General features: G+C 42.1%; 1 protein-coding gene across 1 annotated transcript in view; it reads right to left on the reverse strand.

Moving 5' to 3' along the window:
* Positions 1 to 16,186, reverse strand: part of exoc3 (exocyst complex component 3) — a 34,365-nt gene extending 18,179 nt beyond the window's left edge. Inside the window, exons 1-9 of the mRNA XM_049599408.1 lie at positions 16,050 to 16,186; positions 14,940 to 15,145; positions 12,770 to 12,989; positions 12,419 to 12,591; positions 11,701 to 11,913; positions 5,114 to 5,292; positions 4,642 to 4,758; positions 2,979 to 3,096; positions 665 to 790 (exon numbers count right to left, since the gene is read on the reverse strand). Of these exons, the coding sequence (XP_049455365.1) occupies positions 665 to 790; positions 2,979 to 3,096; positions 4,642 to 4,758; positions 5,114 to 5,292; positions 11,701 to 11,913; positions 12,419 to 12,591; positions 12,770 to 12,989; positions 14,940 to 15,083 (1,290 nt within the window). The 5' untranslated portion in view covers positions 15,084 to 15,145; positions 16,050 to 16,186. The remainder of the gene's footprint in view (positions 1 to 664; positions 791 to 2,978; positions 3,097 to 4,641; positions 4,759 to 5,113; positions 5,293 to 11,700; positions 11,914 to 12,418; positions 12,592 to 12,769; positions 12,990 to 14,939; positions 15,146 to 16,049) is intronic.
* Positions 16,187 to 17,101: the final 915 nt, after the last annotated feature.

Consider the following 17,101-nt stretch of genomic DNA (forward strand, 5'->3'; position numbering starts at 1 on the left):
GAAGTTGTTTTGGTGGAACATTTGCACATCGGGAGGTGAGCACTGTCATCAAAATGACCCTGCACATGAAAACACCACAAAGACATCATATGTCACTGTGTGATTCACCTTTAAGTGATTAAAAAAAGACAAAGAGGTGACCTAGTGGTGAAGCCTGACTATACTTTAGCTCACTGGACTATTAAAACCCCTGATGATTTGCTGGCTGTATGAAGCTCCAGCAGAACATTATTACAACAGTAGCTCATTTGAAGTGGCACAGACCGATATATTGGTGAAGTCACTGTCTCTGATCCATGTTGCTGCCAGAGTTTAAAGATGTGGAAAATCAACTCAAACTGATCATTTCAGAAAACAGATCAACATCTGCGAGATTTAGGCTAGGGTTTTCCAAGGAGCATTAACAAGTTGCTTTATTCGTTGTAGATCTTTATAACAATTCACCGAAAGAACAAAGCAGTATGAGTATAAAACTGTATTTTGAGAACAGTAACATGCAGATAGTGAAAGGAAAGGAGAATGCTGGCCAAAATCAGTGCCCCAATGGCAGGTTTATAGCCAGAGTCTACGTCCTTTGATTCAAACTATCAAAGGTCTTAGGTGGCTGTGTGTGTGTGTGTGTGTGTGTGTGTGTGTGTGTATTAATGCTGCATGTGCATGTTACCTGAAAGACAATGGCCGGCAGTGTGGTCTGGTAGTATCCATCTTGGTCAGCCTCAGGCTCTGTCTCTTTCTGCCAGTCCTTCTTGTCTGTTTCCAGGGCCTTCCGCAGCCAGCCTGTTATATTAGACTGAAGATATGAATATGACAGTTAAACTGAGAGTCTGGATCCACACTTAACAAAGAGATGGTTTTCAACATTGTTTCTGCGCCACTGTGACATGTTAACTTTTAATAATTATGATGCTGGCAGTTTTATAAAGTGAGTGTATATTTGACGCTTAACAGTCTGCGCAAGGCAAGGTTCAAGGATGACACACAGGGAGGCAGCATAAGACAGGGTGTTTGTAATTGATTGTAATTAATTTACTGCACCAGGATGTCCAAGAGCAGGTCAATTATCAGTGCAACACTCACAATTTGGTTACGTGGAGATTCCAGAGGTGGGTTCAAATGAAATAAAGATGGGCATAATATGTATAAAGACTACTGGTGGGAATCTATAGGCACCTTTTGATTCCATTCGATTCAAAGGGGTATGATACCATTATAAAACAATTATCCATGCATTTTGATGCAATCAAATTGTTTCATTGCATTCTTTACTATTTCTCATTATGTTACTATGTGCTACTTTTAAAACAGCACATTTGTAATGATCCTTGATTAAATAAACAGATAAATTTACTTCCACTATCTTTACTAATACAACAGTAGCAACAAATGGAAGAGATGTATCAAGTGGAAGGTTACACTTTCCAAAATATTTCACAGGACTGCAAAGAACCAACCAGAAAAAAAGTGTACCTGTAGTAGTATGCTGGCACTAAATTAACATAATTTCAGCATGTCCTGAATCTTCTCTCAGTAACCCTCAAAAAAACTTAAGAAGTAGCTTAGCTTAAAATATGAACATGTTTACGTCCATCACATTCCAACATCCAATTGGTTCAGCTGTAAGGAATGTTCAGCCCAGTCTGACAAAATTATTACAGGTGATTATGATGTCAAGAACTAAGTTTTAAATTTTTCAATTACCGACTATTCTGCATTGAGATATAGGGCTCTAGTTTCGCAGACCGGGCGAGGCGGGCTGGGTGTGGCCAGGCGGATTTTGCAGGTTTGGCACACAGTGCACCTGGCGCAGCTACTCCTCTTTCCCACATCTGTCCCTCCTACCTGCGCAAGTCAGAAAGAGGGAGGAGAGAAGGCGTGGAGTGGGTTTTACACACATCACACCAATCAAATGAGCCCCTCTCCTCACCCTTAAATGCGCCGCGCGAAGGCGTAATGAGAGTTTACTCAATTTGCCATGGCAGAAGAGAGCAGCAGCGTCAGACGGCCAAACTTCTCCCAGGAGGAAAGTGATCTTTTGGTCCGGGAGGTCCAAGCTCGCAGTGTCCGAATATATGGAACTGCAAGCAGACCTCCACGGGCTGATGATGCAAAGGTAGCCTGGGAGGAGGTCACCACAACTGTAAATCAATGTTGCATTTCTCTCGTGCACACGCTCTCTCTTTCTCTCTCGCAGTCTCACTCTGTTTCTTTTCTTTTGACTTTTCTAAGATGACAGATGCTGAATATATACTCCCTATCTGATGCTGTGGCTGTTTGTGGTTGGCTGAGAGGGATGTGAACTCATTAATTTGCAGCTGTGTTAATCAAGTCAATCAGGTTGGGTTTCCATTATGCGTGCCAAACGTGCCAAACGTGCCAAACGGTGCCAGTCCCCTTTGATCAGACATCAGATGTGACGGGACAGTCGATATAGAGATACATTTATGTGCTGATTGCAGATAGTTGCATTGAATAGTGGTTTTTTGGGTATTTATTGCATTGTTAATGTGCCTGATATTCTGGAAACCTGCCTGTGAGGTTTTGGTGACATGTGCGCACTGTCCGCCGGTCAGCCAAACTTCGGCTTACACCGGCTGTGCTCCGCCTGCGCTGACAGTAGACCTGGTTTCAGCTGGCGAGCTTTTAGCGCACCTTCGGCAAAGCCTTTTGACACGAAACTGTCACTGCGCCAAGCTGGATCTGTCGACACCTCCCCCTGCTGCGCCGCCACACCCATCTCAGCGCACCTCAGTCTGCCAAACTACCAAACTGAGCGTGCCTCGGGTTGCGCTGCTCGAAACTAGCTCTGGGTGGGGTTCGCCACCCTGCGCTGCGCCAAGAAACTAGAGCCTATAATCTTCTGGAGAGAACTTGCATGCATCTACAAATAGATTTTTCCCCACACCCCCTAATAACGACTACAGGCAAAATAACTTGAATGGGACGTCTATAGTATTTCGGTTGCTGTGTGTGGTGCTCACTGTGAAAGTCTTGACATATTTGCTGAGCAGGTCGTCCACCACATCTTGAGGCAGCAGAGGCTCCAGCTGGTTGATGTCACACTCTGAATAGAGCTCTGGATGGCCCATCATCTCTGCACTTTAACATACACATACACAGATTCTCTGAATAAAACTCTGTTCCATCTTCAGGAGTCACATGAATTCTATGAGCTTGTGATAACACACATTTGTGCAAGTGGACAAGTGTTGCATCTGAATAAGGTTTGCAAGAGCATAAACAACAGCTTAGACACTGGTTGCATGAGGTAAATCAAACTATTAGTACTACTATTTCTGTGGTAAAGCCAGGTGGACTGTTGGTGAACATGGCAAATACATTGTCGGCTGTCGGTTTAAGCTAACTGGTAGATTAGACTCTTGCCGTATCCGGTCGGCAAAACTGCAAAAACGTCCTTCCTGCAAAGGAAAGACTCGAGCGCCTTTCAGAGAAAAAGCCAAGTCTAACTCGTTCATTGTAGCGGCCAAAGCCGTTTCAAACAACTGGTGTTCATCCGTAGCCATCTTGCAATGTTTACTGACTGATTCCGGACTTTGTCATCACAGCGCTGTCGTCATCTGTTTACCTCGCCTCTGGCCCGCCTATATCAGATACACCGATGTGATTGGTATAGCTTGGTTTCATGGGCATAGGTAATGAGCATCATTACTGATTGCCAGAGTGACTCGCTGAGCAAATTCAAACTGTGCTCTCGCGAGAACTCTGGATTTCCAGGGTACAGGTACGTTACAGTACAGGCACATTGGAATTCTTGTGCGTCTCTCTTTGTCAGCTTAGTTAAAAAAAAACCATATAAAAATATAAAATAGACACGTTTAATTAAGACCCAAAATAAATAAAAGTGCAGCTCAAATAGTGCAAACACACAAATATGCAAATCCACTCATAAGTGGTAATACAGTACAGTGGATGTGGAGAGAACCCTGTATAAAATAAATATAAAAAAAACGTAACGAGTAATGACATTCCTAAAACTGATCACTTATTGCACATAATATATTGCATATGTGGAAAGTGAGACCATTACAGTATTACACATTTTGTATATGTGTATATGTAATTTCATACAGAACAAAACTTTTTTGGCTTGTGCTTATGTGCCACTGAGTAACTTTTATGGCAATGAACAGGGGCCCGCCTCCATTGTTGTATCCAGGTCTCTACAGTCTCATCCTTAAAAATGATGATTGAGGAGGAGATATAGTTGTTGAATCAAAATTAACCAAATGAACTTTAACCATTAAGCCAAGTCAATTTAGTTTGTTTATATAGCCCCAATTAACAACAGAACGATGAAACTTTTTCATATAGGACAAGTCAAACGTGCAGGGTGATGGTGACGAAAGACAGCTCCCCTTTAACAGGAAGAAACCTCTAGCAGAACCAAGCTGTGTGGCTGTCTGCTTCTACAAGCCTGTTGTGGCTGCCCCAAAACAAACTAGGAATGCAAATCCTACTGGTCAAGGCAAGCCAAAATGATCACTAGTAGCACAACTGAGCCTAACATGTTCAGCCTGTGTGCTACTGACAAATAAAAGTCTGTCTTTGAACTGATGAATGTCCCACAGTGAACACCTCGTTCACAGACAGAGCTGGTGGAAGTGTGCATTTCTGTGTGTTCACCTCTTGTATGTGTTGAGGACCCAGGTTAGCAGGGAAACGATCTCATTAGCCTCCAAGTCCTCAGAGGCCAGTTCTTTGACACGAGTGGACACAGCATTGTGGTAGAGACTGAAAAACCTAAAACATACAGACATACATGTCAGCAAACACTTACCTGGATGTATTCAATGAGAGTGGAATTAACGGAAACCTGTATACTTTGACTTTTTGCAGCTTTTAATCAGTTGATAGTGAAGCAAGTCACAAAATGTATTCAACCTATTTCATTGTTCCTGTGACACTATTTGATCCTTTGTCAGGGGTGCAAGAGAATGTGGCTTCCTTTTCCAATGTCAACTGTACAAATGTACCTCAGAGGTGCCCAGGGATGGAAGGACACTAAGGTGACCAGGCAAAAAAAGTGTATCTTGTCTGAATGTGATGTGTTCTTTAATCCTGAGAAAAGCAGACTGATTCATTTTGTATGTGTTACCTGTTGAAAGTGTTGTAGTGTGGGGGGAAGCACTGCACCATGAGGTTCTTGACAACAATGAGGTCATCCAGAACATATTTCCTGGTTATTTCTAGAAGACGAACCAGCCACATTTTATCAACCTCTCTTGTCACTGCCTGGGTGCCCTCAATGCGGGTGCTGACTGTACCCTCCAACACCTGCAACAGAAACAGATCAGAAAGTTAAAAAACAGCTAGTTTAGAGGATGAGTCTGCACAGTTAGCCAGCAGGGCTCAAACGATGTTTTTCTGTGTACATTTAATAGTACACGCAACTTTGTAATTATATACACTGTTTTTATTAACATGCACCTTTTTTTTAAGTGAACAATTTGATGTATTTGTTTTTACAATGGTTCAAATATGAGTAAATCATCAATTACTCCTTTTTGACAGTCATGGGCTGGCTTGACTTAGCTTGGCTTGGCTTGGTTTGGTTTGGTTTGGGTCGGGCCGTCAGCCCAGCAGGGATTTGCATTTCCACTACAACAGGGCTATCCACTTGACAGTGTGTCTGTCACTGATGACGGTTTGTCTTGAGTGATGATGCATAAAAGCAACGGCCTGATCCACAGCTACAGTCCTCTGTAATTTTTGATGCATGTGTTTTTCCACAGCAGGGCAGGTAAAAGAACTTTACCCACTGGAGGTGTGCTGTTTGTGAAGTAAAAGTCTGTTGCCTGCATCTCTTCATCTAACATCTCACTGTGGCTGTTTCTGCTTTCACTTTCTTCCCTGCCGTATTATTATACTTGTCTTTATTGAAAAAAATCCACTAACAAAGTTCTGCTAATTCAGTGATATACACATTTAACTGGTTAGGGTTATTATCCCACCAGAACACTGCGCTCTGAGAACGCAGGGTTACTCGTGGTCCCTAAAGTCTCCAAAAGTAGATCAGGAGCCAGAGCCTTTAGCTATCAGGCTCCTCTCCTGTGGAATCATCTTCCTGTTACGGTCCGGGAGGCAGACACCGTCTCCACATTTAAGACTAGACTTAAGACTTTCCTCTTTGATAAAGCTTATAGTTAGGGCTGGCTCAGGCTTGTCCTGTACCAGCCCTTAGTTAGGCTGACTTAGGCCTAGTCTGCCGGAGGACCCCTCTATAATACACCGGGCCCCTTCTCTCCTTCTCTCTCTCTCTCTCTCTCTCTCGTATCCTATTACTGCATCTAGCTAACCCGGCCATTCTGGATGTCACTAACTCGGCTTCTTCTCCGGAGCCTTTGTGCTCCACTGTCTCTCAGATTAACTCATATCACAGCGGTGCCTGGACAGCGTGACGTGTGTGGTTGTGCTGCTGCCGTGGTCCCGCCAGATGCCTCCTGCTGCTGCTGCCATCATTAGTCATTAGTCATACTTCTTCTGTTATTATACACATATGATTATTGTCACACATGTATACTGCCAGGTATTAATACATACTTTCAACATATTGTACCGCAGTAACCAGAACTATAACTATAATATTATTACTTCCATTAATGTTGTTGTAAGATACTGTCATTACCTGCATCTCTCTCTCTCTCTCTCTCTCTCTCTCTCTCTCTCTCTCTCTCTCTCTCTCTGTGTCATATGGATTACTGTTAATTTATCATGCTGATCTGTTCTGTACGACATCTATTGCACGTCTGTCCGTCCTGGAAGAGGGATCCCTCCTCAGTTGCTCTTCCTGAGGTTTCTACCGTTTTTTTTCCCCCGTTAAAGGGGTTTTTTTGGGGAGTTTTTCCTTATCCGCTGTGAGGGTCTTAAGGACAGAGGGATGTCGTATGCTGTAAAGCCCTGTGAGGCAAATTGTGATTTGTGATATTGGGCTTTATAAATAAAATTGATTGATTGATTGAAATTGACATTTCATTTCCTATAGATTCTTTACAATAAAAGTCCCCCATTATTTTGTTATGTAAAAACTTCTATTGTGAAGCAGCAAAATAAGGAAATGTTGAGTTTTTGAGCAGCAACTTTACACAACTTCTAATACGGCTGATATTGAACATGAAACAGTAAAATAAAGCAGATATGTAAAGTAAAAACAGGACGCAGGAGAGAAAGTAAACTCCAAACCAGAGATTCAGTTAGAAGCTACAGAAGTACTAAGAGCTGAACACTTTCAAAACACCTTTCTCTGGTCTCCTGCAGACAGAGATGAGTTGAGTCTTGCAACACACAGGTCTTGTTTGAGGGGGAGAAGCAGGGTCGTCGGGAGTTGGCTGCGGTCAGCGAGACGTCGCCGCTACCTGCTTGAGGGCGGGTGGCCCAGCATTTGGACCGCCGTTTGTGCCACAGCATGGCATGGGACAGCGTGTCTTAACTTTTAAGGCCCATTTATGCTCAACGTTAAATACGGATACGGACGGAGCCTTCTGTCCATGCTCAACTTTCATTTCGTCCGTATTTCTGCACCATAAAGCTTACGGATACGGGCTAAACAGAGCAATACCACCGGGAACCGTGGGGGCAGTGTTGCTGGCACTACCCAATACGTAGCTCTACTGAGACAGGAAGAAGAAATAACAATTCAATTTCTCTCGTCGGCAGCACTAGAGAAAAGAATTCTCCATCCTCCAGTTGCGATGTATTTAACGGCCTCACTGACCACCGCCTCCTACAATGCTGCCTCTGTTTTTGTCTTTCAATGCAAGAGGTACATTATCAGTATCTCCTCCACAGCCGCTATGTTTGTTTTTGAGTTTGTTGTTGTCATAAACTTTTGACTCTGGGCTGCCTCCTGGTGGATATATTGGTTAAAATCCATGCCAATGTAAAGGGCGCATGGAAGTATGTGGGCAGTGACGGTAACATCGTTTGAAACGGACGTATACATTTTCGTACGCAAAGGGAGCATAAATGGGCCTTTAATGGAAATGCAAATCGGCACGGCATAGCTTGATTCAATGCAGCCAAAAGTGACAGCGAAAAAGGCCAAAATGTGTTAGAATGTCATTTGAGCTGATTTCCCCTTAGATTTTCTCCAAAAATGTTCAAAATAACTTCAAAATTTACATGGTCATTGTAATAGTCATCCTGACCAGGATAACACTGAAGGTTCCAGCAAACCTCTGAAAGAACACATCTATTTATTTCATGTATTAGACTTTAAAAATGAGGATATTTTTAATGTGCTCCAACGTTATTTGAGCTGACTTGCCCTGTTCAGTAATATGCAGTGAAACTGCTTCAAATTGTATGTGATTATAGGAACAGTCTGAGTAGAAATATTGTGCTTCTCAGCAAACCTTATATGGAAACGTTTTTTAACATTTTAGGACTTCTATGGTGACGCCATATATTCAACACGACTTATTCAGTATATGATGTCTAATAAATTATTGCTATGACACAAGTCTTTGTTCGTCCTTTTAGGCCCCTCCAAGCATCAGTCCGTAACAGCACAAAAATATGGGGGAAACACTGCTTACGCTTAAATTGCCATGGTTCCCGTTACCAGACGGCATGTTGCTGCAGTCCAGCCCCCCTTTTTTTTTTAATACTGGCGGGCTACAAACCTCCTCCAGCCTCTGGCCACCTGCATGCGCTTTAATGACATCATACGACACACCTCGTGGGGAGGCACTCATGTGATTGGCTGTACATAAAAGGAGTGAGACATTGGCTGCAGACAATCCCCTCTTAAAAAAAATGCATTTGTGAATCCTTTTTTGTGCATTTATTAATTTCTGTGTGCATTTATTCCTTTAGAGACGGTTCTAGCTCCATACAAAATGGCGATGGGTGGCTTGAGCAGGTTTTCCGCGTTACGCTGTAATGCTCTGTCTTTGCAGTGTCAGTGTCCCAGTTTGGTTTTAGGAAAAAGGACATGTTGTGACAATGTGTGAACAGCATCAATTACATGAGTCTTACAGTCAATTTGTGAGAGCTGGCAGCCCTACACAACATGATTTCCATACCAAAACATAAGCAATGGTGAATGTTACAATTCTGTGCACAGCTCAATTTTTTGTGCACAACTGTGCATATATATGCACTATTTCAACCCTGGCCAGAAAACCACCTCTTACAGAGGTAAAGGCAACTAAACTTCAATGTCCTGTCTATTCCGCAGCTAATCAATCATATTTCACCATGAATTCTATAATGTTCCAAACTGTCAGCATCTAAGTATTGACATTTAAATGCAGTCTTCAAGGAAACTAAAGCCCAGCATACACTGTGCGATTTTTAAAATCTTATTCTGAATACAAGCTCACACTGTATGAGTGAATCATCTGCAATGTGCGGCCAAAGCTTACGATTTATGTGCTCACACTGTACGTTCCAATCATCAAGCACGATCAGAGAGCTCACACTGTACGGGTGAAAACAGCTCGTCGGCCCCTGCTGACTGTCCTGCCCGTTGACAGCTGTCAATAAAAATACATTTGAAAGCTCCGATTTGTTCCGGAAGTGCAGGACAAGCGGTTTGCTTTGATGATTTGCGCTATACTGTGTGCCAAAACGTCAAAAAAGAAGAGGCGTCGACGCATATGGACTCGCAGGTGGCTTGAGAGACGTGGACAGTATGGTTTGTCCATTTTACAACGAGAGTTGGAGGTAAGCCGGCTACAGCCAGGTGCACCCTCTGTGTGTGTGTGTGTGTGTCTCTAGCGCGCTAGCTTGTATGCTTGTTGCGCTTGCTTGAAAATGAGAGCAGAAAAAACTTACCAGGCAGCTGAAGAATATTGGCTATCTCCTGCCAGCGTTTCTCTCGTTGATAGCAGTCGTGGTAGGTGGAAGAAGAAAAGTCGAACAGGCACTCATACTGTTGCCACAGCTCAACCAACCTGACCTCCATATTTACAGTCCACCAACGCGTCGCCATGGTAATCTATGTCTTCGCACAGGCGCAGTGAGAGATAAAGGCACAGACGTTGGTGAATCGGCTCATGGCTCTGCTTCAACCGTGCGAATGTCTGAGCCAGCCGACCAAAATTTCTGACATGTCAGAAATTTATCCGACCGTCCGACTGCGATTCTGGAACAGATGATCGGCCCGCCCCCCCCCCGTACACTGCACGGCAAAAGACGCACAACGAGGCGGAAATCAGGCCAGAGCGTCGGCAGGTTGTGCGTCTCAAAAATCAGGTCAAATCCGGTCAAAAATTGTACAGTGTATGCTGGACTTAAGTGGTGTTAACATGTTCCACAAACACAGTCATGTTCAACACTGAGAATGTGATAGTTAGACCAAGGCCTGTCATTCATGATGGTAAACATTACTTTGAATCAGCCTTAAAGCAACCTCCATATAGTCTCAGGAAAACTGGAAGAAGAGTTGGATGAAAAGATGAAGAACATGAAGAGTTAGAAGGCAAAGTGGAAGAAGAGTTGTCTGGAGAGAAGAAAAAGGAAGAAGTATAGCTGCTGTGCAGCGATGGGTCGGGTCCGGGCATTTTTAGGCAATTCTGAGCAACAAGCAGAAGAATTGGAAGACATTTAGGAATTTAGCAACCCAATCTGCCTTTTGCATCAGCTGAGGCTTCAACTCACAACCTCTGAGACTAAGAATCAATTTCTATCTCACTGAGCTAATTAGTCAGTGACAATTCATGTGTAGCTTCACAAATTGACTAAGCCAGACGTGCAGGTTGAGCAGCCGTCCATGCATGGAAAAGCAGATTTCAAACCACTGTAAAAAAAAATTCAGTTATTGAAACAAAAATCTGAAAATACACATATTGCATCTAGACAGCATGGAAATGTTGGTAATTTGTTTGTAACAATGATTGATTTGCTCTATAAGTGAAAAACTGATGTTTAAAATCGCCATTTTTACACTGACTCCAATTGTTCACATTAGAGCAAAATTCAAAATGCTGTCAAAAATTCCGTTTTTGAGATAAAATTCTGAAATTTGCCACACATCATCTACCTTGACTCTAGAATTTTGTCATTTTTTTCATGAACATTGAAGATTTATTTAGCAAGAATTTGCATGTATTTGTTTACAGTACCGTTTACAGTCAAACATTTTGATACACTGTAGGCTCAATTTTTGATAAATCAAAAATCGGAGAAACATAGTTTTTGTAGGACAGTCTGAAGATGCTCTGTAGCAAGTTTGGTGTCAATTGAGCAAAAACAGAGTGATGAACTTGATTTGTTATGAATTTTCAAAGTTTTAACTTTAGATGCTTGCTGTAGCGCCACCATCAGGACTACTGGCTTGAGTTTACAGCTGAGGATATCTGGCATGAGACTGGACCTTTGTGCAAAGTTTGGTGAGTTTTCACCCATGGAAAGTATGATTTCCTCGGAAGAAGAAAGAAGAAGAAGAATACCTAGGATTACAATAGTGTCCTGGCAGCTAAGCTGCCCGGACCCTAAAAAGGGTTTGGAAAATAAAAAGAGAGAAAAAACGTTGGATAAAGAAGAAGAAACAAAGAAGATGAAGAAGAGTCAGATGACGAAAAACAACGGTCCTCAAACTAGGTGCTCAATCATGCTCAACCTTGGGGCAACCCTTAAAGAGTACAAAGAGATAATAAACTTTATTCTACTTGCTCAAGTAATATCTTTTATAACTGAGTATTAAAGAGCATTACTCTGATCCTTCATCCCTCCTCTCACCTCGAACATCTTGTCCTTCCACCGTTTGGGCCGCCCAGGTGGGATAAACCCAGTCTGCTTCTTACGGTCGACCATACGTCGATCAATCTTCTCCTCCCTCTCAATGATGCGAACCACTGACACCAGCATGGTAGGGTCACGACGGACTGTAACCATGGACCTCTGCAGTACCATCCATAACTGCTTGGCCAGCTCATCTGACAACCCTTGAACCTGGAAGGGAACAGAGAATGAAAAACGGCTGCCTAAAAGCTTTGGCCTTTGTGGTTACATAAGAACTAAAAATGTCTTAGATAGAATACAATCAGAAAGGTAAACCACCTTTAGCTAACCACAAACTCAGCTCAAAAACATATACACATGTATGCTTATAACTGTGAAACAATAAGGCTCATTGTTTGCAAATTTAGTTTAAACTGATTTAGTATGTTTCCTGCAGCAAAACGACACTGTTCACTGCAGTTTACAATACAAGATCCTTCTGCAACAAAGACAACTTCACAGTAACTTTACAGTGAAATGTAAAAAGGACAGATAGCATGAAAACAGCACTGGTATCAGATCAGTTTTCTCTCTTGGACAATGAACAGAGTTTGTATCAGGGTGAGTGACTGGTTAGAGAAAAGAGTCCACTGGTGTGTCACTAATGGTGTTGATGATGTGTATGAGGTTCATCTCTTTCACAAATATGCTATGACACTCTATCACTTAAACTTACATCTTCAAAGTAAATGGAGATGAGGTTCATGTCACTGGTGTTCTTGCTGTCCATACGGTACTGTTCATACATGAGGTCATCACGTGAACACTCCAGTTCCATCAGCTTCCTGTGGGCCTGCAGCAGCTCGGCCTGCTCTATCAGCTGCTGCGTCTCTGTCACAATCTCTGGAACTGTACACACAGCAAAGTATACAGGGGAGAAGGTTTCTGTGAGTCCAGTTAAACTTTAAAGACTGCTTGTTGGGTCAAACCTGCTTAAAGCCTGAGATGTTTCTACAGTGACACTAAATTGCCTGTGATGGCATGCACAATGGTTGACATCTTTTAGGTGGGGCTGAACTAAACTTACCAGAGAAAATGTTTTTAAGGTTTTCCACAGCTGAGGCCAGCTGACTGTGTTGGACTACAGCATCCTTGACATCTTTCAGGTTCTCTATGGTGTTGATGCTCTGCCTCCAGTCTTTACTCACATCAGCCAGTGACCCCTGGATGTCTTTGACATCCAGCAGGGCACTGTGCAGCTGGGTCAGTCCAGTGCGAACACCATCCAGCTGGGACTGGATGGCTGCCTGAAAGACATCAGGGGCCATCAATAAAAGTTAGAATTATTACTCTTTGTGTCGATAATAAAATTGTGGTATGGGATATGATGAATGCTTGCTTTCTTACAGAGTATGTGTCAAATTACCATGTATGCTTGGTCACCGTTGAATACATTAAAGCATTATATGCAACACTTTTCTTTTTGCTCCCATTTTTCACAGGTTTTAGTTAAAGACTGCCGAGTTTTTATATAATCAATAAATATTTTTCTCTCTTTGTCACTAAATTTGTTCAAATCTGTTAGTGTTTAGTTATCTTGGAAAAGAAGTGCTTATTAACTGTACGTTCACACCAAACGCTGCCAGAGCTGCAAAATAGCTGAATTCACTCTAGCAGCACCACTGGTAAAATATTTGTGGCAGTGAAAGCAGTTCAAGTCGCTCATAACGTCAAATTCTGAACATTCGATTATGCTTTAATTTAAAGGAGCCGCAAAGCAGGTTACTGGCTGGAGCACAGAAATGTGACTTCGTGCATTTGCCTGAGTACAGAAACTGTCACGTTTGGACAATGAAAACAGAACAAAAAGTCTAAATAGGTCTGACATTAAACATTAAACACACACAGCCTGTGCTGCGTTCAGGCGTTGTCACATAAATTCCACACAAATTCCAGCATTTGAATACAACGTAGCACAACACAGAAGCATGTCAAGTGGGCCAAACCCGAACCAATTATGAGCAACATTTTTTTATTTGTTATTCCCCCCCAAAGCTGTAAACCTAGGGGAAACACTGTCAATGGTTTGGGTTCGAGTGCCTACAGTGCGATTAGTTAAACTGGTGATAAGAAGAGCAAATTAATTGCATTCCCGCTAATAACAAGCGTTGCAGAACACAAAGAAATTGAATAAGTACGCGCTTGTCCACACTTGTGTATCGATTCAACATGGAAGAAGACACTCTTGCAATTTGTGCTGCCGTGTGGTACCTGCGCCACCGTCAGGTCTGGGTTCACGATATCCTCCCGGGCCGTGAACAGCACGGGGAATATCATCGGCTGGTGCGGGAGCTGCGGCTGGATGGGGAGAGGTTCCAGCGCTACTTCAGGCTGAACACAGATCAGTTTGACAGCTTGCTGCTTGTTTTGAAGTAGGAACGAATGTGTGGTAGGAACTAAAAGTTTCCAAGGATGTTCTCTGGGTTCCACACAAGCGGTGTTCCACACAAGCGATGGACATCTACATTTCGATTGGTTGCTGGTCGTTTGCAGCTCAAACGCGTCATAGCTAATTTGCATAAAGTTAACCAGTCTTCAACTTTCCTTTCCAGCTCAATTCGCCAAACGCCACCGCTCATCGCTTTTGCAGCTCAAAACGCCTCTGGTCACCACTATCCATTGAAAATAAATTAGACCTGTCACCTTTGACGCTCTGGCAGCTTTTGGTGTGAACATACGGTAAGCCAGAATTTAAAAAATTGCAACCAAAATATGAGAGAAATATATTTATTGAGTGCATAAAAGTGTTTTTAACAACCAGAACTAAAATTAAGCTAAAGTTAAAGAAGTATTTCACTGCTGGAAAGGTGGTCTTTTCATAAAACTAGGCGCTTTTGCTCAAGATGAAGAAAACCTAACTACTGATTCAACTGAAACTGAATCAACAACAATTTTGATAAACAGATTTTTTTTAAAAAATTAACAATAATTTATCAAGAAAAAACACCAACCATTCCCTGGTTCCAGCTTCTGAGGACTGTTGACTAATTGCTGCAGTTCTTGTTCTGCTTGTTTTATTCATTTATTTTTCTATTTTTTAAATGGATTACCTCTGCATATTTAACTGTTGACATCTTGAGATGACTGACTATTTGCTGACATTTCACTGAAAGCAAATGTTTTTGCAGTGAGTGAATAGATGTGTAAAATGGAGGAGTGTGTACAGAACTATACTGCACTGTCTGTTAACACATCACCTTCAGTCTGGCCTCCACAGAGGCCTTTTTGCGTGCCTCTCTTCTTCTGTACTGCTCCACCTTGTCCAGCTGGTCAGATCGCTGCAGCATTCCTGCCACACGCTGCACTGCCGTGGCAACCGCTTCCCGGCTCGTCTCCTCCATAGTGTTGGTCAGTAGTATTAAGTACCAGTCGTATCCAAAGGCTTCATGCAAACACTCTTGAGCTGAAAAGGAATAATTAAGGTACATTAAAAGACACCATCAATGACATACTGTTGGTGTCAGTGAGAGATTATAACGCTTTGTTCAAGATTTCTTTTACTTTTATGACTGTCACATCAATAGATTAAAAATGGTCTGGCAAAATGTGTCTCAAAACTAATACAAAATGTTCAGCAACAATTCCAGTGTCCCCATGGAGATACTGTTGCACAGCAATCAATTCGATGTGGTGACTGAAAGCTCCATTTTCCCATGCACAGCCAACAGCAATTTCACTGTTAAGCATCACAGCAATTGTAAGAAAATATACAGAAACAGCGATATTCCTCAGGTTGAACACACCTCGTTAGTGTTTGAACACTGTAGCTATTAACATTATAACCTTCAGTATTTAGTTCATGCTGAGTCTACTCCTGTCATAGCAGATTTACATTGTAACTTTTTCTTTTCTCCACAGTTAACACGGGTCACTGGACAAAATGTGACCGGAGAGCATAGGACAGTTGCAACAGTCTTTGTCAAAAAAAATCTTAGAGCTACTCAGCTTTTTGTTACATTGTTAGCTCGCTTCTTTAGATTTGGAGTAGGGCAGTGTCAAATAACATTCGTTCTGTGTGGTAATCTAAGTTAGTGACAGCTAGCAAGCCAGCAGTTAACTTGCTAACGCTAGCGTAACGCTGGTTATTATTTTGACAACTTGTGCACAGCAGCTAGATAAACTATTGTGACATATACTGTAAAATTAAAACACTGCTTAACACTACTAATAAACGTCAACTTAAACTTCCCGGCTCGTTAAATTTAACAGCATAAGCTAAGCTAACAACGAACGGAAAAGGCTAACACTATCTCGACGCCTGTGAAACGAGCTCATTGTACAAGCCCAAGATAAAATATGAACGTTACCTCAGGCACTTCACTTAGGGACTGAACGTGGGGAGGATAAAATGCATTTCTACAAATCTAACATTGATATTTCTGACGACGTTATGTTGTTGTGGTTCCTCATTGGAGCTCCGCCCAGGCCAGCTGCTTCTTCTTTTTCTTCTTCTTTGATTGTAATGGCAGTTGGCACACCAGCTTTCAGGTGCATTACATTACCGCCACCTACTGGATTGGGGTGCGAAGCAGTAGATTGGCAAGAAAAAAAACTAAATTCTCTCAATTATTCTTAAATAATTAAATAGAAGCTTCCTTCCTTGATGTCTTTCCTCGTAGATTCGCTAATGTAATACTGTGCCATTACTCAGTTAATCCTGTTATTCACTCCCATCTTTCTTCATCATATCTGATGCAGTCTACAAGTGCATGTTTGATTGTTTCCAGTTTATTAGTGTGTACACTTTCCAGTAGGATGCCTCCCTATTCTATGGAGGCTTTCATTTTATCCTGTGTGTCTGTGTCCTATACTCAGACAGAAATCTACCAACGCCTGCATGTTTTTGAACACTGTACAGATGTCTTCTTGTGTCACTTAAGTCCCAATAGGCTATTCCTTTTTTTCCCTGCATGCAGTCCTTCATGATAGTTTCAACCTCTGCTTTACTCAGTGGTTCTTGCATATCCAATAATTGTCATTATAGTGATTGTCCAGCCAGTATACTTTCTCATTTCATTCCACCCTTAACTTGAGCAGGAACCCAAAGGAAGGAGATATCAATCCCCTGCAATGTAGCTTGAGCAGCATATGATAAAGTTCATACGTGATATCCTGTCTGCATGATGACTTTCAAGACCCAATGCTCAAAAGCACTGACAAGCTATCAAAGGCAATTGCAACACTGTTATTCTCTCTACCCATTGTAATGCTAATAATATTCTAATGAATTCAGCTGTAATCACTGGCAGATGGTCTTATATTCTCTTTTTAACAGTTACTTCACAATGAGGCACAAAGAATGCAGCACCGACATGCCCAGTCTCTGGTTCTTTTGAACCACCTGTAAATATGAATATCT

The sequence above is a fragment of the Epinephelus fuscoguttatus genome, linkage group LG15, assembly GCF_011397635.1.
Source record: "Epinephelus fuscoguttatus linkage group LG15, E.fuscoguttatus.final_Chr_v1".
NCBI lineage: Eukaryota > Metazoa > Chordata > Actinopteri > Perciformes > Serranidae > Epinephelus > Epinephelus fuscoguttatus.